Source organism: Aquila chrysaetos, chromosome 9, assembly GCF_900496995.4.
Source record: "Aquila chrysaetos chrysaetos chromosome 9, bAquChr1.4, whole genome shotgun sequence".
Taxonomy (NCBI): Eukaryota; Metazoa; Chordata; class Aves; order Accipitriformes; family Accipitridae; genus Aquila; species Aquila chrysaetos.
In genome coordinates, this window is record NC_044012.1 from 26,127,384 (window position 1) to 26,150,346 (window position 22,963).

The 22,963-nt window shown below is 56.0% G+C and overlaps 3 protein-coding genes across 8 annotated transcripts; all 3 read right to left on the reverse strand.

The window, feature by feature from the left end:
• Positions 1–648: 648 nt before the first annotated feature.
• On the reverse strand, positions 649–5,599 carry LOC115346002. 5 transcript variants are annotated; one of them, XM_030025601.2, is made up of 7 exons: positions 5,253–5,599; positions 4,088–4,294; positions 3,834–3,935; positions 3,255–3,293; positions 3,089–3,150; positions 2,824–2,913; positions 649–2,685 (listed from the first exon to the last, which is right to left on the reverse strand). In XM_030025601.2, exons 1-7 carry the CDS (start codon positions 5,311–5,313, stop codon positions 2,626–2,628), a joined length of 621 nt encoding a protein of 206 aa, XP_029881461.1. In that variant the 5' UTR covers positions 5,314–5,599; the 3' UTR covers positions 649–2,625. The 5 variants fall into 5 exon arrangements, with proteins under 5 accessions (XP_029881461.1, XP_029881460.1, XP_029881459.1 ...); XM_030025600.2 differs by having other exon boundaries at positions 2,824–2,916; XM_030025599.2 differs by having other exon boundaries at positions 649–2,916; positions 4,109–4,294.
• A 233-nt stretch (positions 5,600–5,832) lies between these two features.
• Positions 5,833–14,754, reverse strand: LOC115346400 (SLAM family member 5-like). Its single transcript, XM_030026413.2, has 8 exons — positions 13,560–14,754; positions 11,121–11,414; positions 10,756–11,025; positions 9,759–9,860; positions 9,520–9,564; positions 7,917–7,969; positions 7,415–7,576; positions 5,833–7,254 (listed from the first exon to the last, which is right to left on the reverse strand). Exons 1-8 carry the CDS (start codon positions 13,609–13,611, stop codon positions 7,168–7,170), a joined length of 1,065 nt encoding a protein of 354 aa, XP_029882273.1. The 5' UTR covers positions 13,612–14,754; the 3' UTR covers positions 5,833–7,167.
• Positions 14,755–14,967: 213 nt separating this feature from the next.
• Positions 14,968–22,912, reverse strand: SLAMF1 (signaling lymphocytic activation molecule family member 1). Of its 2 annotated transcripts, none has more exons than XM_030026415.2 (7): positions 22,838–22,912; positions 19,607–19,933; positions 18,970–19,251; positions 17,797–17,907; positions 17,039–17,124; positions 16,256–16,423; positions 14,968–16,130 (listed from the first exon to the last, which is right to left on the reverse strand). In XM_030026415.2, the coding sequence occupies exons 1-7, from the start codon at positions 22,887–22,889 to the stop codon at positions 16,074–16,076; spliced, it is 1,083 nt and encodes a 360-aa protein (XP_029882275.1). In that variant the 5' UTR covers positions 22,890–22,912; the 3' UTR covers positions 14,968–16,073. The 2 variants fall into 2 exon arrangements, with proteins under 2 accessions (XP_029882275.1, XP_040981930.1); XM_041125996.1 differs by lacking the exon at positions 22,838–22,912 and adding an exon at positions 20,769–21,042.
• Positions 22,913–22,963: the final 51 nt, after the last annotated feature.

A 22,963-nucleotide genomic window follows, 5' to 3' on the forward strand; every position in this document is an offset into this window, starting at 1 on the left:
TCAGGGCAGGGGCAACGATGCCGCTTGGGCCATGGCACGCTGGCCACATGTGCCACCCCAGAGGGGCTGGAGGCTTCCCCAGTAAGTACCAGTAGCAAAATTAAGATGCTGGAGGGGTTCCGTGGGGTCTGTCCCCATCCAGGCACCGCACTGCTCGGGGCTGGCTTTCCCAATTTGCAGGAAATCGCCATTTTTGGGGAGATTCTAACCCCTCCCTGCTGCTCCCCTCGTCTTCCAGCTTCTTGAGGCTGAAGGACCTGGGTTTCACCCCCCTGGTCCTCCCAGCTCCATCAGTGTGGCTGCTGCTGGGAGCCTGTTTTGGGGTGTTTTACTGCAAAAGAGACTTCAGTGAGTACGAGCAGATGGGGTCGACCGGGGAGGGGGGGTTTTCCACTTGGGAGTTTAAGAAGAATAAACCCTTTTTCATTCGTTTTTGGTTTTGGTTTGGTTTTTTTTTTTTCCACAGAGCCGAGACCTTGTGCATGCGTGTAGAAAATTGTAAAATGTAAAATTGTTTTTTAATATATAAAAAGCTTGTTTTTACAGTTTGCAGTGGATCGAAGCATTACGGCAGTGGTAGGAAGTTTTGTTGGTTGTTTTGGGTTTTTTTTTTTCATAGAGCAACTAAAATTGTACAAATTTTTTTTTTTTTATAAAATAAACCCATTTTGACTTTTTTTTTTTTTCTCCTTCATCTTCCTGCACCCAGTGCTTTGGGGTGAGGCAGCAGTTTTAGGTCCCAGCTCTGCTCCTGCCCAGTCTGGGTAGCTCAGAGATGCTGCAGTGGCAGGATGTGGCCTCAAGGGAGCACTCGGAGAGAAACACATCCTGCCCTTGGAGGATCCTCGGTGCAGGACAAGGGCTTGGGGTTGGTGGGGGGCCATGGATTTAGGGTCTATAGGGCCAAGGGGGTGGGGTTTGAGGGGCCAAAGATTTGGGGTTTATGGGGTCCAAGGGTTTAGAGTTTGAGGGGTCCAAGGATTTGGGGTCTCTGGGGCCAAGAGTTTGGGCTTTACGGAGCCAAGGGTTTGGGATCTGTGAGGTCAGGGGGTTGGCGTCTATGGGCCAAGGATTTGGAATTTATGGGACAAACAGCTTGGAGTCTAATGGGGCCAAGGCTTCGTGATTTGTGGGGCCAAGGGTTTAGAGTTTGAGGGGTCCGAGGATTTGGGGTTTGTAGGGCCAAGGATTTGGGCTTTATGGAGCCAAGGGTTTGGGATCTGTGAGGTCAGGGGGTTGGGGTTTATAGGCCAAGGACTTGGAATTTATGGGGGCCCAGGGGTTTGGGGGACCAAGGGATTTGGGGTTTATGGGGGTGAAGGGCTTCGGATGAGCAGAGGGGAGCAGGGGCTGCTGCTCTACCTCCCCCCAGTGCAGATGGGAGAAATGCCCAAACCCTCCCCGGGGCAGGGAGGGGGGGGCAAGACCCAACCCCTTTGCTGGGGGGAACAAGTGCCCCCCATGCACAGCTCCCCGGGGCAGGGGCTGCTCCCAGCCTGCAGAGCCTCCACCTGCCCCGCGGCTGCTGCTGCCTGCAATCCCCTCACTGTGGCAATCGAGGTGGCGGATGTTTGGGCTCCTGCACACCCCCTCCAGCACCCACCTGCACACCCCCCCCAGCCACCCCTGGGCCCCTGCACCCCTGCTTGTGGGGGGTCCCTCATGCAGCAATGGCACCACTGATTCACTGGGACCCAGCATCAGCGTTTCCTTTGGCTTTTACACCTTTTCTCCCCTCATCTGAGCCCTGGGCTGCCCCCCACACACACACACACGCTGTGCCCCGCTCCTTGCAGGAGGATGTTTGCCGTGGGTGGGGGGAGCAGAGCAAGGGGAAACTGAGGCAGTGCAACTGCAGCCCTGTCTCCAGCACAAGGGACACAAGCTGGGGTGGAGGGGGTGCTAGCCCCCCTGCCAGGCTGTGCTGGGGCTCATGGACCCCCCCCCCAGCTCTTCATTTTCCTGGGGACATTCTTGCTTCTCCAAAGGTGTGTTACCCACAGGGGCATTGGGGCTCCCTGGGGTGATTATTTCCTGCCCTATCTTTGCCCTGTGATGAGTTCAACAGTCATCTGACAAGCTGCTGGCCCCAGGGTGGGGAGGGCGGGTTATTTCAGTCCTGTGTGGTTTTTTTTCCTTTCCGTGACTAACGGAGGCAGCACAAGAAACTCCTTCCCCCAGCCATCTCGGAGTGAGCTGGCTGCCAGCCGCCTCTGATCCGTTCCCAGACACGGGGGAAAAAGTGACGGCTGGGCTGGGCAGGGGGGGCTGCCTGTCCCAGCAGAGAAAGTTCAGGGGTTTTGGGGTGAAATCCTGCTTTATTGGCTTGGCCATGCCCAGCACAGACACCCTGAGCCTCTGTCCTTGCACGTCGGGCACAGCAATAACGGCACACACACGCCCACATCCCACGCAGTTCCCTGTCCCACGCTGGTCCCCATTCCCACCAGGATTTGGGCACACGCTCGAGTATCCGTAGGAAGGGCTGAGGAGGCACGTGATGCTTGTAGCACCCCGGTCGCCACGTGGCCTCTGGCCGGGAGCATCATCCTGGCTCAGTCCCCTTGGGGGTGGTCTCGTGGTCCCTGGGGGTGTCTGGAAGCCACTGGGATCCCGTGGGTGCCCTCAGACAGCACCAGGCTCCCCGGAGCAGCAGGGACCACCAGCGACTGTGGGTGTATCAGGCTGGGAAGAAGCAAAATCAGGTGCTGGGGGGGGCTACAAACCCTCCCCAGGGACCTGCATGGGCTGGAGGGGCTGGGACTCAGCTAGCAGCACACCCCCCTGCCAGGCACTGGGGTTCAGTGCATTGGGATGAAATACCTGGGGTGGCAGTGGTTGGGACGGTGGGGGATCCGGCTCGCAGAAGGTGGTTTCAGTGTGCTCTGGGGGTTTCTCTGGCCCCTTCTTCTCCTCCTGCAAGAGAGGCAGTGGCTGCTTGAGGAGCTTCACCACGTCGGTTGCGGTGGATGGGGAAACTGATGCACGGGCTTGGGCTTGCCCAAAGCCATGCAGTGGCTGGAAAACAGCTCTCAGCCCTCACAGCTCACGTGTTGCTGGCAAGAAAATCCCCATCAGCTGGGCTCACCTGGGAAGTAGGGATTATCGGGGTGGTGTCCTGGATAGGGAGATGGTCCAGGGCTCCCAAATCTGCAATGCAAGAGCTGGGATGTGAATCACGGCACTGAGACCAGGTCAGCGATGGTATAACGAGATGCCCCAGCCTCACGGGGCTCAGGCTGACCACGTCTTACCTGAAGAGTCGCTAGCGGGGGTGGCTTGGTCCTGGGTCCCTGCGGGCCAGGGCAGACACAGGCATTACAACAGTGAGGCCAAATGGGCTTTGCAAAAAGCTGAGCAAGACCCTCCTGGGAAGAGGGCAGCAGTGGGGGATGAGCTGGTGAGCTTTAGGTTTTGATTTCCAGGAGGAAAAAAAACCTTGAGCTTCAAGTTTGTGTTAAAGCAGGGAAGGAGAAGCTGTGGGGAGAGATGGCAGAGCTGGCACGGAGAGATGCAAAATTGAGCAGAAAAGGGAATTATGGGTTAAACTTCTGGACTTTTAAAGCCAGATCTGAGCAAGGGGGAACACTCACCATAGGGCTAAGCTGTGGCCAAAGGGGTTTCTGGCTGGTGCAAGGGCCTGATCCTGCCCCCCACCCCAGCACGAAGCCAGACCCCCCCCTCACCGAGCTGTACCAGAATAACTGACTTTTTGCAGCACTTCTCAATGCTTTGAGGATGTGGGCTGCAAGATGTCTGTCACCCTTTCCTGCTAACCCAGCATGCAACTGAGGGAAGGGGGGAGATGCTGGCACCCCGGTGGGGGAGCTCACCTTCCCCCTTGGTCCGCCGGTATGTGAAGAAGAGCACGAGCAGAGCAACCACTACAAAAATGGCCGGGGACCAGTACCTGATGGGAACAGCCGATGTATTTTCTACAGGAAGAGAGAGGAGATGTGGGCATGCTGCCCGCAAAGGTGGCTGGGGGTGGTGCCAGGCACTGGGGGGTTTCTGGGGGGGTGCAGGACCCTCCAAGGGTGGTGGCACATCCCCAAGTCACATCTCTTCCTTTCTCTGTGGGACTCACGGGTTTTGTTCCCCACGGCACCTGCTCTTGTCGGCATGGATGTGGTGATGGTGTCTGTGGTCCAAGGAGGCATTGGGGTAGCCGTTGGCCACCTTGTCAGCTTGTCCACATCCTCAGCGGTTGTGGTGGGTTCTCCCATGTGCTCCAGGACGTCATCACTCTGCGTGGTGCTTTGATGCCCTGGCTCCTCTTTTTTGAGGATGAGAGCTGGGAACAAGTGTCATTAATTCACGTTAATGGCTCCCCAAACCAGAACTGCCCCCAAGGATCAGGAACGCAGCTGCAGAGCTGGGAGCTGCACCGGCCCCACCATGGTCCTGCACCGGCAGCTCAGCCTGCACTGCAGCACTGTAGCTTAGGAAAAGGCAAGGCAGGAGCAAGAAACAGCTAACCCACATCCCTCTGGCCTCAGGTGACTTGGGACAGAGGTGTGGGGCTGGGGGGCCATCGCCTGAGCGGGCGAGCGGATGCCAGCAAAGCAGCGGGTGCTGCCGTCCCACATCCTGCCAGGGCGGCGAGCAGCCGGGTTCACACGGTTCTGCTGCACGGCTCCACCAAGACAAACCCCCGCTAACAAAGAAGGTGCTAAATGGCGGCTGTGCCGTGGTGAATGCTGGAGAGACCAAGCCGAAGGCTTGTTGGAAGTCATGCACGGCCACATGCTGCCGAGCAGCATCACGTTGACACAGCCCCCATGGAGCTGCCGGAAGTTGGGCAATTGGTAGCGGTGCCAGCATGGATGGGTGCTCTGCGGTGGCAAAACAGGCTCCCCAAGCAAACCAGCCCATGGCCGCTACGGTCCCGGACGTGAAAGGGGCTGGATGGTCAGAGAGCATCCCTGCTGCTTGGCCAGCAAAGGGCTGGGCAGGTGTGAGGAAACCCAGGGTGTAGGTTTGTGGCACAGCCCGGCACTGGCACAGCCCAGGAAACCCCAGCCCTTCCCCTGCACACAAGCCAGACCCAAGCCAAGCAATAAAGCAGTCAACCTGAGCCTTACCCCTGTGAAACAGCCAGGCAAGCGTCCTGCCCTGCTGCAGAAGGTCCCCTGGGAAGGCATTGGGGCCCGCTGCCTTCACACCACCTCTTCTTCCTCCTCCTCCTCCCTCCAGCCCCAGAGACAGGGGGGAGCCCCCAGACCCCACTCTGCCACCCCAGTCCCACTCACCAGCTCCACAACAGAGCACTGCGATGCAGAGCCACCCCGTCCTGATGCCTCTTGGCTCCATCCTCCTCTGCCCCACCAAGCCTTCCACTGCCGCTCCCTCTCTTGCAATGTCTTCCTTCCCCTTTCTGCCCAACCAACAGCTTCCTGTGAGCTCAAAGGTGTTGGCACTGAAATAGGGTGATTAATGGCCAGAAACCATGCTGGGGGGTCATTTCTGGGGCTGTGCCCAGGGTTAAGGGATAGAGCCCCGTCAGCTGTCGGCATGGGCGAAGGTGGTGATGCTCCAGCGCTGCCCTGGCTCCCTTCAGGCCAGTCCCTGGTACCATCACTGCTGTTTTAAGCCCTGTCCAGGCTGGGGATAGGAGTTACAAGGACAGATTTGGTGCCACACAGATGAATCCCTTGGTAAAATGCATGACCCACTGAGGTATATATTTTTTAATTGATCGGCATGGATTTGAAGAACTCAAAAACAAGCCTGTCATATACTGTGAAAATGCAGAGAACAAACAAATTACTCCACAGGCTCGTCAATAATGGACTGTTTTCACCCAAAATAATATGCAGACAGAAATTGAGCTCAGATGTGTCTTGCATTTTTATTCCAGCAGCTCCTAGAAGGCTCTCCTGTGCCAGGCACTTCAAAGAAATCTCCGGTTTCATCCCTGAATAATTTACTATCAGCACAGACAAGACAAAGAGCAGGGGGGAGCAGCACGCACGGGAAGAGGCTTCCCAGCGCGGGCAGCATCTGTCTGTCCGGCAGCACTGGAAAATTGGTGCCAATGTGCGCGTTTCACGCAGTTGCTGGTTCTGGGTGGGCTTGGGGAGCAGGAAGGGTGGGGACATGCCCTGTGCCCTGCTCACTGGGCACCCAGTTCCCCTTAAGTCCCAGCTCAGGGTGAACCCACTCAGACCCTGCTGCAGGACATGCATTCTGGTGGGATGCAGCCGCTACCACGCCATGCAGCATCCCTGCATCACTCAGGGCTTGGAGAGCTGCTCTCCTCCCTAAAGCTCTGCTGGGAAGCTGCCTAACTCCACAGACACAACACTTCACATAAAAATATTTCATCCAAGAATAAAAACCTCATATACAAACACGTCAAAGGAATGGAGCAGAACAGCATCAGCCACGTTCCTTGTCCTGTTTTCGCCCAGGCCCAGACCACCTCGTGCTCCTGGACCTCGGCACAGCCCTGCAGCATCTCAGGGGACTTAAAGCAGCTCGCTGGCAGCATAAAGTGATGCTGAGCATGGTGCTGGGGTGCTGCAAGGTTTGGAAGGTCCCCGGCAGGCACTGGGGAAACAGCCGGCACCGAAACTGCAGCAGCCTGGATGTGTTTGCCGTGGCAAAGGCACACGTGTTTCTATATTCAGCTTTCTACCAAGTGTTATTTTTGCTTTCTCTTGGTTTAGCAACCAAAGGAAGCAGCCAAAGTATTTGCCAAGTTTAAAAGTATAGCAAAAAAAAAAAAGGGCTTTAAGAGGCTCCTCAAATCTTCCTGTCCTCTTGTCCTGAGGCTCTGAACTGCCAGGTGCTGCAGGACAAATCCCAGGAGCATCAGTTCATGTCCTTGCACTGGGACGACTGGACTTGCAGCCCCAGTTTTGGTCCATGTTCCTTGGTCTCGTCAGAGAGGGCAGAAAAAGAAGCCCAAACCCCACGCGGATGCCAAAACATGGGCAGAGCTCCTGTGCCAGATGAGCCTGCACTTACGCGGCACTTGCATCCTCACATCGATGGCTGGGGACCGCTTGCCGACAGGCAAATCGGAGGCAGCAGTGATGGGGAGGGAAGGGGAGGATGCTGCAGCCCCATGGGCCAGGGCTGGGCAGAGAGGAGCACCATGCTCAGAGCAGGCTTATGGGTGCACCGGAGGGAGCTGTGTCGGGGCTGCATCACAGGGTCTGTCTAGCTGACCGACGAGTAGACACTTTTCTCATCCTGCTCCTGGCACCCCACCATACCGTTGCCCATCTTCTCATCATCCGTCTGCAACTGTGAAGAGACAAAAGCTTTGCTTGGCCTCGTGGGAGCTGATTCCTCCATTGGTGAGAGAGAGGGGACCCACAGGGTTGGCTTGGAGCTCTAGACCCTGAGAAAGCCCAGTGAAGACCCATCTGTCTGTGCCCCTTGCTCCAGGGAGCACATCTCTCACCCTGGGGTCTTGCCCATCTCCTTGCTCAGCACTGGAACCCCTGCAGGGGAGATGGCCATGAGCCTGGATGGTGAAATAGATGGTTTTGGAGGTCTCCACGCTGGCATTCGGCATCTTCTTTGGATCATCTTTCTGTGCCTTAGAGAAATTCTGCAGGTGCACCTGGGGAAAAGGTTTTAAAAAGTGTTTCCAGAGTTCGGAGCTGGCAAAGGGATTTCAAAGCCTGGGTGAGACAGAGGCCCTGGTCATGCACTGGGAAGTGCAGGCAGGTGGCTGTGGCCATCCTGGCTGCTCTTGGGCCAGCCCCAGCACTGACATGTCCCCCTTCAGGTTCCCAGGAGGAACTAACAGACAAAGCCAGGGGTTGTCCAGCTACTGTCCTTCCATCCCATCCCCACCACGTGGCCCCCAGGCCGTCCCTGTCCTGTGCAGGGACCCCCCAGCTGCGCAGCCCGGTCCAGCCACACACTGGGAGGACAGCAATGAGCCTGCATGGACTCACCTGCTGTGAAGGGCCGACTTGGGCGTACACAGTCATGTACTCTGCTCCGGCCTCTGCAAGGAGAAAAAAGTGGAAGGTCACCGAGGGAATGGGTTGCTGCAGCTGGGAAGGGGCTGTAATGGATCTTCCTGCTTGACCCATGATGTTGCTGGGATGCTCCTCGCTGAGGGCTGGAGGGAATCTCAGCTTAAAGTGTGCCAGGCTCAGGCAAAAGCTTAGCCATGCAGGAGCTGCAGCACCCAGCAGCCCCTTGGAGCTGATGGAGGTGTTTGCTGTGGGTCTGGGTGGAGGTGAGCATCGCTTCTCATCCCACTGACCCTCCTGCCCTGGCCGCTGCAGGAGCAGGGAGCTTTCTTCCGGTTCAAAGGACAGCAGTTGAAGGGACTTGCCAGTGAAAATCAGTGCTTTTTTATTTAAATACAAGATCCCAGGCTGCTTTTGGAGGGTGATATGCATTTGTCTCTCCTTCATATGTTGCCACCATTGAAGCAATTGTTAGTGTCGTCTTGTTCTTTGGCTCATCAAACAGAGGTGGGGAGAGAGGATTTAAATCCTTCATAATCCCTGTTTTGGTTCAAAATGTCAGTGCCTCCCATTTGAAGCGCTGCTGCCAGCCCCGCAGAGGAACAGCCATGCAGGCTTCAGCCCATGCAGAGAGGAGCGCTTCGGGGAGAGGTTTTGCCCATGGTTCCCGAGGAATGAGCTGGATCCAAATTATGGGTTGGGAGGAGCCCGTGGTCCTGGTGCTGGGTGCACCCCAATGTCCCGCTTGGGCACATTCAAATGCAAAATACAAGGCAGGAACTCCCCCATTCGTGTCAGCTTTATTTCAGCTTACAGAAACAACAAAACACACACATAAAAAAAGAAAAAAGTCAGCAAGATCTTTGCTGGGCATTGGCTCAGAAGTAGCAGTGATGGGCACAGCACGTCCCGTCACAAAACAGCCCTGAATGTCAGGGAGAGGAGATGAGAACTGGTCCAGTGGTCTCTTCTTCCACCAGGTCTCTTGGCTGGACTTATATCCTGAACCCCTGAGTCTAGCAGAGCTGATCCCAAAGCAACATGAAGGGCATGCTTCAGTCCCTGCAGCCGCCGTTGTGGGAAACCAGGCAATGGCTGTTTAAGGCAGCAATTTCAGGCAGCAATTGCAGGCAGCAATTGCAGGCAGTGGTTGCTTGAGTTGCATGTAGTGCTGCAGGGGAGTTGTTTCTGGTCATGGGGCACACGACACCTCATTGCTTGTCTCTGACCCCCAGTTGTCTCTTGCCAGCTTTTCCCAAAAATCCTTCTTGCTTTGGTGATCTCACGGCTGTGCTCCCAGCTCCTTCTTGGTGGGCTGGCAGGAAGTTTTCCAGCAAGAGACTGGGGGAGAGCACAGCTTTAGCCACCGCGATATCACCTGGGATCATCCCCTTTCACTCGCCTTTGTGGGTGCAGGGTGGGGGCATAGGGAGGTATCAGGGTCCTGCGAGCTGGGGTATGCTGTGTTACCAAGCCACAGTGGTGGATGATTTCCCTCCTGATCTTAAATGCGACTAGGCTATTCCCACCAGGAAAAAGGGGAAGGAGGGAAGTGCCTGGGGGAGCCCCAAAGTCCTACCTGTGTTCATAGCCTCGGCTGTGGGCAAATGGAAGATCCTCCAGCCTGGGGGAGAAGCAACACAGGGCTCCCATCAGCAGCGGCAACACAAGCAAACCCCATGCAGCATCTTCAGATCTGGCTGTTGCAGCCCCCCCTGGATGCCTGGGCACTGGGGTTGGCTGTATCCTCCCCTCTCAGGTCCTATCTCCTGCTTGCCAGGTCTGCAGGCATGGTTACCCACAGGGGAAGCAGCTCACCTTTGGATTTACAGTAGATTACAAAGATAACCACTGCTAAAAGCACTCCGGCTCCAATCACCAATGCAGCCATGATTCCAGCCTGCCTGCTGGAGTAGGTGCCTTGAAAGAGAAGAAGGTCCAGTAACAACATCCCCAAAATAAATCTGTCTCTTTCTGGCATCAGAGAGGGGGGAAATATAGGCACGTCTCCGCTTCAACACCCCACTGAGCCCTTCCCTGCTTCACAGGGACCCTTATTTCACAATGACGTGGTACAAGACAGAAAAGAGGTGACACGCTGCATGAGGACAAGTGGCTTTGCAAACAGAGCAGCAGCTGGGAGACTCCCGCCCCAGCCCCTCCATGGCCACGGCTGCCCCTGCTGGTGCCCCTTTGCCCTCCAGGGACTTCACAGGTGGCTTTTTGAGGGGAGGAACCCCACGTGGGCTGGGGGCAGCAGCTGCACACAGAGTCACACTCCCACCTCCAGCCCACCCTTGGCTCTGCCTCTCCGTTGCATGAACTGATTTAATGTTCCCATCCCAAGCCAGGACTTTTTGGGGGACACCCCCCTCTCCCCAAATTCCCCAGGTGACAAAGCACATGGATGCTAAGGGCACAGCCCAGAAAGCCTGAATATCCCCCCGTGAGCTGTTTTGGGAGAAGATGGACTGTGCTGGCCTCAGGCTCCCCATCTCTCCCCTCCCCAGGCGTGGGGGTCCGGCGCGGCCGGATGCTGTTAGCTAGCTTGGGCACACTCAGACATTTAGGAGCGAGGCCAGACACGGACACGCAGTTTGGCATCTCACCAGTGGTGGGAGGGTGGCTTGTGTTTTCTGGTGGCACAAGCAACACGGCGAGGGGAAAGAACAGGGAGAGAAGTAAATGCCTCTGCCAGGGGTCTGCGTTTCTCACTTTGCACACCAAGGCACAGCTCAGGGGAAAGCTGGAGCCACCAGGAGCAGGATATGGCCCATCCCTGCCACCCACCCATGCGTATTTCCATGGCTGTTACCTGCACAGAGGGCAGAAGGCGAGATGACGGTGATATTGCGGCTGCTGACAGGGTTTTGTGCCGTGCACGTGAGCGGGATGAGTGGCTTGTCCAGGGGTGACTCCTCCACCAGCACTGTGGGCCCCTCCTGCCATGACAAGCCCCCAGTGCTCCAGTTGTAGGAGATGTTGCCAGAGCCGGAGCCCAACGTGGTGCAGTGCAGGGTGTAGATGCAGCCACCAGCTGAGCAGTTCTGCGCCACACAGGTCACCGTCGGCATTGTCAGCTCCCCTGTGGGAAGAGGGGGGCTGTCAGGAAATCCCCAATCCCCCCATTTAGTACAAAGCATTAAAAAAAAAAAAAAGTCAACACTAAAAGGCACTTACTGTACACATGTAGGGTGAAGGTGGCTTTTACCCCCGAGGTCTTTGCGGTGTAGGTACCAGCATCATCCATCCTCAGCTGGGAGATGGTGAGCGCACTGCCGTTCTTGGGGAAGGCCAAGCGTGGCTTGTAGTTGTCGTCAAAAAACGTGGCTTCAGGAGGATTGCCGAATTTCACGGTCACTATGACATCGTTGTGAAAGCTCCAGGCTGTGGCTTTTCTACCCAGGTTCTTGAGGTGGAAGGTGACAGACCTGCCCACGGCCCCAGTCAGCTCTGCCCCATCGCTGGTGCATGCTGGAGAGAGAAGCCGGGCTGGAGTCGGTGTGCCCAGGGAGAGGATGCACAGCAAGCTTGGGGGCTGGCTGGTGGAGAAGGCAGGAGGGCTTGGGGAAGGGTCCTTGGCCAAAAAGAAGAGCTTCAGCCGAAAAGAAGAGCCTCACCCTGCTGCAATCACACAGCATGATGCCATGGACAGGCTGATCTATAGGGGCCAGAGCCCCCTGTGCTATCGCGCACACAGTACCTCTGTTCAGCTGCGGGTAAAGTCATAGAATGGTTTGGGTTGGAAGGCACCTTTAAAGGTCACCTAGTCTGACCCACCCACCATGAGCAGGGACATCTCCCACTCGATTGGGTTGCTCAGAGCCCCGTCCAACCCGACCTCGAATGTCTCCAGTGATGGGGCATCGACCACTTCTCTGCGTACCCTGGGCCAGTGCCTCACCACCCGCAGCATAAAACATTTCTTCCTGACATCTGGTCTGAATCTCCCCTCTTTTAGTTTAAAACCATCACCCCTTGTCCTATCGCTACAGGCCCTACTAAAAAGTCTGTCCCCACCTTTCTTATAAGTATTGAAAGGCCGCAGTGAGGTCTCCCTGGAGCCTTCTCTTCTCCCAGCTCTCTCAGCCTCTCTCCATAGCAGAGGTGTTCCAGCCCTTGGATCATTTTTGTGGGCCTCCTCTGGACCCAATCCAACAGGTCCGTGCCTTTCCTGCGCTGAGGATCCCAGAGCTGGACGCAGTACTGCAGGTGGGGTCTCACCAGAGCGGAGCAGAGGGGCAGAATCTCCTCCCTCAACCTGCCGGCCACACTTATCTCTATGCACCCCAGGACATAATTGGTTTTCTGCGGTGCAGGCACGCATTGCTGGCTTACCCAAACTCTCTGGGGCATCCCTGGGGACAAGGATGCATGCTGGATCACTGACACTGGATATGGAGAGCACTGAGGAACCACTCCATTGCGGGGTGATTGCAGGAATTAGGGGATTCCTTTTTATTTTAAATAAACTAATTGCCTCTGAGGCTCTGGGCTGAGGAGGACCTGTGCTTTCGCATACCCGAAGAGCTTGTGAAGTGAGCAGCACCAGCTTCCCCTGCAGCTACTGGACACCCACGCTTCTTCCCACGTGCAAAGGGGGTGCAAGGGACAGACCCTTGAGGTGCAAAATGAAAGTGCAAGAGGGAGTTTGCAATGGCTCAGAAAGGTCAGGCTGGTTCCCTTTCATCACCGGTCCAAAAGGCAAAGCTCACCTACATCGGCAGGCAAGAAAACAGATAACCTCTTCCCCAAATGTGCAGCTGCTTCTTCCCTCTTCTGAGGAAGACGACTTTTCCCTTATTTTGTCTACTTCCCATTTTAAAAATCAGTGCTGCCCAGTCTGGACTGGGGACAAAAGTTTTCTCCCCAGCTCCTGGAAAGGGAACTGATCCTGGCTTAGCCAGGCAGCCAGACCCCGAGGTTGTCACCTCTCCCCAGGGCTCTGCATTTCTGCTCACCACTGCCTAACCCCATGGGGATGCCTCCAGAACATTGAGAGCAGGCATCTCTTGACCACATGGAAGGAAGAGCTGGTCGGGGAGGATAAACTTGCAGAAGGAAATTCAGCTAAAACAGCAGATGAGGACTCATCCGGTGGTAAAACCCTCCTTGAGACTGCAGGGAGGGGGCCGGGGCAGAGCCAGCGTCTGCCCATTTCCCTCTTGCCTGAAAAAAGGCAGAAAGTGTCTCCTGTTCCAAACAGTCCTAAATACCCCACAATGAAACCACAGGAACATAGAAAACTCAGAGATGACACGGTGGGGACAGACCCTGAACAAGGAGCAGATCGGTAAACTTGGTGGCTGGTGCACATCTGGCAGCAGCTGGACAGAGGCTGGGCTGGAGCTGAGACCTGATGCATTCCCTCATTAGCAGAAGGGGACCACACGAGAGCAAGAGGCCAGCACCGGGTTGCGCTGGGCGTCTTTCACCCTGGTTTGCCCAACATCCTTGGGACAAACTCCATCACCGCAGAGCTGCACCTGCACTTTGCACCGCTGGTCCCACACATGCCAGCCCTGTCCCTGCTCTCCCAGGAGTCCCTAAAACCACCCCAAGCCCCCTGTGGGCTCCTTCCCTTCCACCACTAAGGGAAAATGAGCACCTTGTACTTACTTGCTTGGTGGAGGAGGAGGAGGGCGAGCAGCAGGCACCAAAACACGTCCATTGCCTCACGGCACACGGAGAGCGGCTCACCGCACACAGCATCTACTACAGATCATGCATGATAGCAAGAGGAAGACGTATGCGCCTGCACCCACACAGCTTCCGCTCCAGTGGCTGATCACCAGTGACATCAGGCAGTGTCATCATTGCAGTGACGTGACAGACATACCCTGTCTGGTACCAGAAGGGGTATGACAAGAAGGAAAATCCCACATGCATAATAAAAACTTGAGCTGAAAAACTCCATTTTGAAGGAAAGATGAGTGTGGCAGCTGGGACAAAGAGAATCATCATGGCCATGTGTGACAAGTGTCCCAGCTCTTCTATGGGAACCAGCTCTAAGAGAGGGGTGTCGTGGAGACCATCGCAGGTCAGTGCCCAGGAGCACACTGGTGCCCATGGACCAATATCACCAAGGGCATCCTTCATAAGGGATGCTGAGATCCAAACTCTCCCATCCCCTCAAACTCCATCCCCCCTAGACAGGACAGCTGAATGACAACTGCAGGGAAACCAGCCACTTCCCTAATTCAGATTATTCTGGGAAGTAGCATGACACCGGTGTCATACTGAAATTCAGGTGGGGGAAGCGTGCTGGACAAGCTGGGGGATGTCAGGCTTTAAAATATCCCTGGTTCCTCTACCCAGCGAGGAAGTGGGGGCTGCTGTTGCCCTTCAGTACTGTGGCAGGGGCTGCCTCCCCCTCTCAGCCAGAAATTCAGCTTTAAATAGTCCACTTGGAAGATCCTGAACTCCTAAAAGCAGCTTGTGTTTCACAACACCCTGGCAGGGAGGCTGAGATGAGAGGCACAAAGAGACGCTCTGAGGGATGAGCTACCCCATAACCCCCCTTTGCCACCTCCAACCACCACCTGGGAGCTGGGGGGGGGGGGGTGTCTGTGGCATTGTGTCTCAGTGCTCCTCTGCAATGGCAATATTAGCGGTTTTATTTGAACTTTTCCCCATATTGAGCATCTGATGACCCCTTGGAGCCATGGGGTGGGCTGCAATGAGTGCACACATGCCTGGGCTGTGCGTTGCAGGGTCAGGCACCTTCCCCATTATTCTGCAAGGACCAACACAGGTAGTGCTGGGCTCCATCCTGCGCAAGTGCCAGGCACAGAATTTGGGGCTTTTGCACCATTTTAGAGGCAGAAGGGCAAGCGTGACCTTGCCCTCTCCTGGACCCCCCCAAGCTCCTTGGGGAAGCGGTTGCTTTGCGGGTGGACTTTTCCAAGGAAGCCGCTCAGCTGGTTTTCTGTTGCAATGAAAAAAGGAAGCTAGGGAGGTGCAAAAATGCTGATTTCTCTTCCCCCTAAAGCCTGATGCAGCATCTGACACACTCCTCCAGCAAACCTTTCCAAAACACTTTACTATAAATTTATTTTCCTTTCCCTTAGCAGCGGCACACAAGATCAGACCTACTGTACGAGCTGAGTTATGTTTGGATTATAAAATAGCTCGGACTCAGCGGGGAGTTGGAAAGATTTTACAGCCTTGGTCCCTCATCCAGGCCATCTCCAGCATCCCCACACCAGATATTTCTGTAGGGAGGTCAGGAGCTGCTGCAGGCAGGGGGTGGCCAAGGCACAGGCAGGGGCTGCCTCCCCCTCTCAGCCAGAAATTCAGCTTTAAATAGTCCACTTGGAAGATCCTCGCCTGTTCCCGTAGTCATCAGTGGAAAAGGATGGGGATGGAAAAGTGCAGTGGGACGCAGCTGCTTCCCCAAGCACGGGCATGGGCTGCCGGTGTCCCCAGTGCAGGAGGCAGCTGGGGCTGGGCAGGCACCGGGCAGGGCTCAGCCCCAAGGGGACTGCAAAACTTTCTTCAGTGCTTGGACCAAAACCCAGGCATTTTGTAACCAGTTGCTGAGCAGAGGTCAAAAAACAAAACTCGTTTCTGATTTTTTTCTCCGCTGCCATTGAACCCACATCCCTGCACATCACCAGTGTCACTAGCTGCCAGGAGCTGGGGGCTCCCTCTAGTGAAGCCAGGGGCCACAGGATGAGGCCATAGGGTGAAAACCCATGGGGCCGGGATGAGATTGGGATGCAAACCTGCTCTGGCCACGCTTCCCAGTGCTGCCTCACTGTGCTAACAAGGCTGACCCTTCCCCTCTGAGGCACCGATTCTCTCTCCCTCGCTTATGCCCAGCTGCAGGGTTGTATCCAGAGCCCCTCGACCCCCTCCCGGTGCTTTAGCATCTTGCCGGCCACCCTTAGCCACAGCCTGGGGAGATTTCTTGCCTGTCTTCAACCCTGCTCTTTGCTCCACCGTCCTTCACCTCCGCGGCCACCATTGCAGCCCCAGCTTGGCTGCAGTGGGGGGTCAGTGTGTGCCAGAGGGTTTTGCCCCGATTCCCTAGGGACGAGCGGAGTATCCTCCAGTCGGGAACGTGGATGTCAGTGCCCAGCGAGCAGAGGCGGAGGCTGGGCTCGGCTGCTGCCCACTGCCTGGAGAGGCTCAGGCCATGGGCATCATCACGCTGGCGTAAACTGTCATAGGCTCCTTGTCGGGGCTCTGCAGCAAGGATCAGGGAAGCAAAGGGGTCAGCAAGGTGCCTGAGCTGAGGAGGGGAGGCTGTGGGTTGCCCCATGGTGATGCCCAGCCAGGGTGAGGACCTGGTGGGGGGCAGCCACCCTTACCTGCGAGAGGGATGGGTAGCCCTGTGGGGCAGACGGCTCTGCCGGGCGGCTGTGTGGGGGTCGTGGGGCTCTGCCGGGGGCTGGGACTGTGTCCGGAGGCAGGCCAGTGGCTGCAGCGTAGATGGTGGTGCAGGAGGGGTGCTCGGCGGCAGGGACCCCTTTCTGCTTCTGTTTGGAGAGTGAAGGATGAGCAGCGGTAGGCAGCTTGCCACAGGGGCCCTTCCCTCCCTCCACCCTACATGGACCCACTGTTTCCTCCTCAGTTTGCGCTGAGCAGGACTCAGGGAGGGGGGAAAACCACACAGTCTGGCCCCAAAGCCACCCTGGGCTGCTGGGGGCTGGGGAAGTTGCAGCACCCAACCTTATTCCCAGCAATTCCTAAATTAATGGTGACTGGGCTGACTCCTGGAATGGCAGGGATGGGTGAGTCCAGGGAGCCCGTGGCCACCCCAGTGTCCCCCCCACCCCGCTCGCAATTTCACTTTCTCCCTTGCCAGCCACAGGGCTGTGTTGACACCCAGTGGTCAAAGCCCATCAGAGGGTGCCGCAGACCAGCTAGGAGGCACCCAGCAATGACCCAGAGCTTTGGGTGCTGCTGCTGCCCAAAGCCAAGCTGCCGCTGTCCAAGACCCCCACCCAAGAAACCCTGGCAGGGTCATGCCCGCGCTCCCCACCGGCTGCAGCATTCGGGGTCCTATTACTAAAGGAGCATTTCCATCACTAATGGAGCATTTTTCCACCCAGGTGCTGAGGCCGGCTGGGGTCATGCTGGTCATGGCTCACCTCCACCCGCTGCACTTGGGAGTAGATGGTGTGCACTGCATTGTCCTCGGCGAGTGGCAAGTGCTCCTGCTCCTGCTCCTGGCTGGCTGCGGGGGGATAAGCAAGTCACCAAGATGCAAGGGGAGCAGGACTGGGGGGGACCCCAGCGCTTTGCAAGCCACATCCTGCTCCTGTGCTCCAAGGCACAGCAAGGGTGAGCCCATGCTGGATTCATCCCCAGCATGATGCCCGCTGGCTGGACCCGGCTGCATCCATATCGCTGTAGCCACCCGGCCGCAGTCGGAGGATTTCTGGCTGCCACAGGTCAGCTTTGCAAATCTGTCATTACACAGGGAATGGGAAGGGGGAGCACGGCCCGGATGAGGCACTCATAGAGATAAGGCGCTCTCTAATTTGGGCTGGGATCATTCAAATCCCCTTGAGACTGTGCAACATGAGCTTAGAAGCCCATCATCTGGGTAGAGTGTTGGATATCATGTGCAGGTTCATTTCTTTTTTTTTTCTTTTTTCTTTTTTTTCTTTTTTCTTTTTTTTCTTTTTTTTAAGCTCATTTCCTTCCTGCCTTTTACTCTGTGCTTCAAGAGAAACAGGTTTCACTCATCCCAAGGGCCAGGGTACTCGGTAAACAAGGTGCCCGCAGGAATCAGCCCCTTGGTCCATTCACTAGGGCTGGCTGCGGGCAGCTTCTGTCCCCCCACAAGGCTCACCCCACTCATGGACCACCAACTGCCCCAGCACCCCTCCCTTGTGGCACTCACCGATTGGCATGGCCAAATAGGCAGCCACAAACACCCCAGTGATGACCATCACTGCAGCGATGGGCACCGCCACCATCAGCACGAGATGCTCTGTCCTCAGCTCGGCACTGCCTGGTATGGGGGGCAGAGAGAGGAGGGGGTCAGCCACTGGCCCTGGGGCCCAGGGTCACCTAGAGCTGAGCAGAACAGGCTGCTAAAATCTTTCTTCATCTCACCACCTAATTTTGGGCTGATGATTTCGGTAGAACAGGAAACAAGGGGCAGGAAGTGCTTCTCTTGAGCAAAGCTCTCTTTAATCACCTCCAGACAGCAAAAGTCAGCAAAAAAACTGCTGAGGGCCAGACAAAGCCCTCAAAACATCGCTGGTGGCTTTACGGAGGCCTGCGGGGAGGCAGCCCCTTTGTATAATGCCCTTGCATTGCAGGTGTGTGAGAAAGAGGGCCCTGGGACGGAGCTCTGCAGCTCCAGCTGCCAGCTGGGCTCCCACTGCCGGGAGGCACCCAGAGTGGCCCCGCTCCTGGATCACTAACGGTGACACCATGCAGGGGTGTCCCACAGTGTAAGGGGTTATGGGGCAAGGCGGGTTGAGAAACAAGCCCGAAACCCTCCTGGAGCATCTCATTTCAGCACCTCCTTTTCCTAAGCAAAAGTCCTGACCTTTTTTCCCATGGGGATGTTTTCTCAGCACAGGTCACTGAGAGAGCCCCAGCAGAGGTGTGACTTCACCTCTGGGTCCCCAGGGAAAGGGGCAGCCACCATGCTTCCCAGCCCCGGCAAAAGTCCCCCATGTCACAAGGGAGTGCTAGAAAATCCCAGTGAGACAGAGCGTGACTTTTGCCCCGAGAGCCTCTGAAGGGGAAGTTGTCACCGAGGTTTTTATCCTCCCCACATCACCCGGCGTATGAGTCTCATGCATTTAAAATGAGCCTCGAGCACTGGGGCACAGCGAGTGCAGTGGCCTGGCTGACCGGGGAGGCAGGTGGGACCTGCAGCTCTGCGACCGGCATTTACAGGAAGACTCAGCAACCCTGGGCAGGTGACACGGCAGCCACTTTTCTTGCAAAAGGCTCCTTTGAGGCTGCCTAAAGCAGCATGCAAAAGAAGTCCCCTGCAAAGCAAGAGCAGGACTAGGAGGCTGGAAAGAGCCACATCAGCAACTGGGGACTTACTTACCCCCTTGCTCATAGCTGCACTCGGAGAAGTTGAAGGCAACAACCCGGCTGCTGACTGGGTTGCTGGCCGTGCAGGTGCAGGGGATGCTTGTGTTCTGCAGGGGGTAGGAGAGGTGCAGGAGGCTGCCATTGCGGGAGCAGAGCCCCAAGGTGCTTGTGTCCCAGCTGCCCCAGCTGTAGGAGACTTTGTCCCCTTGCTCCGCCGTGCAGTTGAGGGTGACAGTGCAGCTGCCATTGGCCAGCACCCAGCTGAGGATCTGGATGCTGGGATCAGACACCGGCTCTGGAGAGAGGGAGGGAGGGAAGGGGTAAAAGTTTGTGTCTGGGAAAGGATGCAAATGTTGCCTTGGCCCCTGCCTGGGAAATCCTGCTGGCCTCTCCTAAATCCCTGGGAGATGGAGAGGAACCGGTCTGGCCCCAGAACCACTGCAAACAGCATTAGGGAGGGACATGGTCTGTACGTACCCAAAGGCTCCTGAGGGTACCCAGATGGGGCTGAAAGACTCACTGCAGCACCTTGACATCAGGGTGGGCATCTCCCACACCTCCTTGACCACCACCCACCTCCCAAACCTGCTCCCAGCACCACGAGAGGCTGGGAGCACCCAGCACTGTCCTCCCAAAGCAGCATGTCTCACCATACACCTCCAGCTGTATCTGCCAGACTTTCTCCTCCGGCCCCTTGCTGACTATGTATTCATAGAGCTGCCTGTCCTGCCGCTTGGTGTTCAGGATCTCCAGGGAGAAGTCCAACTTGTGGAAGCGAGTTCGTCCCTGCATGTAGTTGGTGTAGTTGCCATCTGAGTACTTGAGCAGGACAAGCTTCCTCTGTGGGTCCTCTGTGTCCCGCTTCCAGACGGCTGCCCCAAAGCGCAGGGTGAGCTCCTGGAGTTCAGGGGGGATCCGCAACATTGTCGCCTTCCCCAAGGTGCCCAGCACAGTCTCCCTCGCCCCACGGCCCATGCCTGGCAGGAGACCAGAGAGAACGGCTGAGACAGGCAGGGAGGCACAGGACGGCTCAGAACAACCACATCCCCCGCCCCCCGCCCCCCATCCCGGCTCTGCTGGAGGAGGGCGGATGCCCGCAGAGCTGCGGTAGCCAGCGATGGCTTTGGACCCACCCTGGTAATCCACAGATTGGGGACAGCTTGGGTTGCGTGAGACAAATGGGTCAAAAATTGAACAGATTATTGAACCACATTTTCAAGCTCTGGATTATCCAGCACATCCTGCACCAGTGATTGCCAGCAGGTGGGAACATGAGTTGCGCTGTAAATCAGGGCTCAGTACGAGCTCTGCCCCATGCCCACCTCACAGGACCATCCCCAGAACCAAAGGAGCGACCCCCAGCCCTTGGCCCCACATCTTTGACCCTGAAGGATGTGGGTTGAGGGCTTGGCTCAGGAGCCGGAGGGGAAGCATTGCCTTCCTCTGCTCCTCTCCTGGAGCAAGGCGAGAGTCTTTATCTGCATCAGCCTCAGCATTCTCCTGCATCAGGCACCGCTGTGCACGATGGCCGAATCCTGGTTTAAGGCTCTGGACTTTCTGTTGGCACAACAGCAGCCAGCCAGAACAGTGAAACATCACCCCATGGAGTGGGGCTGCCTCAAGCAGGGGAAGGCGCTTGTGGTCCCAGTCTGGTGGGGATGCTGGTCCTGGGAGAAGGGTGCTGGCTGTGGTGGGACCAGCCTGGAGAAGTCCCAGTGACACCAGGGCAGTCCAGAGGGAAGCGATGCTCAGTGGTTCTTGGCCAAAGCCTGCAGTTGGGTGCATGTCATGGCACCCACCTCCCTCAAGCACCTCAGTGCCAGAAACCTTCAGCGGGACTTTTCTTGTAGAAATTGCAAGAATTTGGAGGTGGGCTCAGGTGTAAATCCCAGGTTGTCCTTCTGGTCGAGGTGGTCCCAGGTGCATTTCTTGGTGGCCACAGAAAAGTGCTCTTAAGAAGAGTGCAAGCATCTCCCACGTGTCCTGAAGCATCTGAATCACCCGGATTTCCTGGAAGGCATGCAGGAGGATCTTCTCCCCCAAACCCTTTCCTGTCTTTTGCTGCAAGGCAGTGATTACCCACACCCCTGAGCAAACAAGTTTGTTTGCATAGGAAACAGCGTGGGGAGAAGTGCCAGCTCACCATTGCTGCCAGCCACCCTGAACATGGAAGGGACCCCACCGTGTCACCTCCACATTTCCTATCGACTTCTTTCCATTGGGGCAAGGCTTTGCCCCAGAGCAGAAAAGAAAAGACGAGGAGCTACCCCAGAAGAACAGGTCTAGAAAGGCCCAGGTAAGCCCAGTATCTGCCTCTCCTGCGGCACATATGGTTCCAGTAAAAACTACAGAGCAAACACTCCCTGCCGCCATCCCAAGTGAGTGGCATTACTTCTTTTTGGCCCTTCCATGGCATGAAACACAGTAGTTTCTGAGCTGTCCCTGTGGACTGCATCTCCCCAGCATTGAAGCAGCCATGTGGACATGGTCGTCATCCCCCAGAAGCCCCACAGTCTGTCTGACCTAGTACCTCATACATTTTTTGCTGATACATTTATTGTAAAGCCCAGCATGCAGACGGATGGTGTATTTTCTCAGAAACATGTGTTTTTGACACACAGCAGTTAGGCTCCTCATTAATTACCAAATGGAAAAGCCCTTTTTACATCACATTAGAAAAACCCTCTACCCCAGAGAGAAGCATCTCCTTTGCGGGGAAGACGACTCATCTGAAGCAAGACTGCAGGAGGAGGGATGTAAAGAGGTCTGAAACCATCTGTACTGAAGCCCAAATGGAGGAAGGTAAGCAATCCACCCCAGCACAGCACTAGGTCCAGAGCAGCCCTCGCATCAGGTATTGGGTTCATGGGACTTTCAGCGTGCTGGCTAGGCAGAAAACCCCGGGGGGATTTTAAAAGCAGGTATTCTAGTAACAGTGAGCCAGCAGAGCTGAGGAGAAGCCCCAGCTCTGCCAAGGTTACTGGTTTTCTGGCCAAGCCCTTCGTTTGATACCCCATAATTACACAGATGCAGTGGCAGAGGGCTGACGGGGCTGCAAGGACACACAGCATCCCCAGGGAAGGGGAACAGACATCACGCTGGGACCAAGAAGAGCATCAGGATTAGTCACATCTCCCTTTGCTCTGCTCTGCTCAGGGGCCCCAACTCACCCGAGTGCTTTTGCGCAGGCTCACTACCACGGAAACCAATTTTGCAACATCCTCCCGTAACTGCTGACGAGCTGGGAGGAGAGGACTCAGGAGCCCTGGTGGGTCCGGGTGGTCCTCACTTCCTGACCAGCTGGTCTGGGGGGAATTTTGACTTGTCTGGGACACCATCATCCCCAGGACACCATCCACAGCCAGCCAGAGCTCTTTGGGCACCCAGAAAACAACCATTGCCCCGCTGCCAGTCCCTTTCCACTTGGCTTATACACATTTTATTGCTTGGGTACCGTCTCCCAGCCCACTGGCACCTCTTGATCTGAGGCACCTGGTATCGCAGAGTGAGACAATCCACCAAGGACCTTCATCTCAAGTATCTCAATTCACAACTGGTACTAAATTATTTGCTCAGTGCTATTAATACCCCATTAAAACACACAGTAGAGTGCTTCACTATTGCAGCTACACTTTGTCCATCACCATCTTTGTTCATCATCTTTCATTCTCTCCTCCCTCAGCCTGACTAGTAGGAGCATATTAGGGATGCACCACACATCCAGCTTGGAGTTGCAAGCCATTTATCTTTTATATGCATATTTATACTCAATCTGCCCATCTGCCTGGCACACAGCTCATGATTTCTAAAGGTCTTAATATCTGACAAAAATCCCCAAACAATCCAACCCAAGTATTGCACGGAGAGGAAAATATACATACCCCAAACACGGCCAAGAGAGATCAGCAGCCAGAGACACACACTGCAGCCCATGCCTTGGTTCACAGAGCCTCTGCTGCAGTGGAGTTAATATCTACTGCCGAGCTCATTATAAGGACAGGTGTACT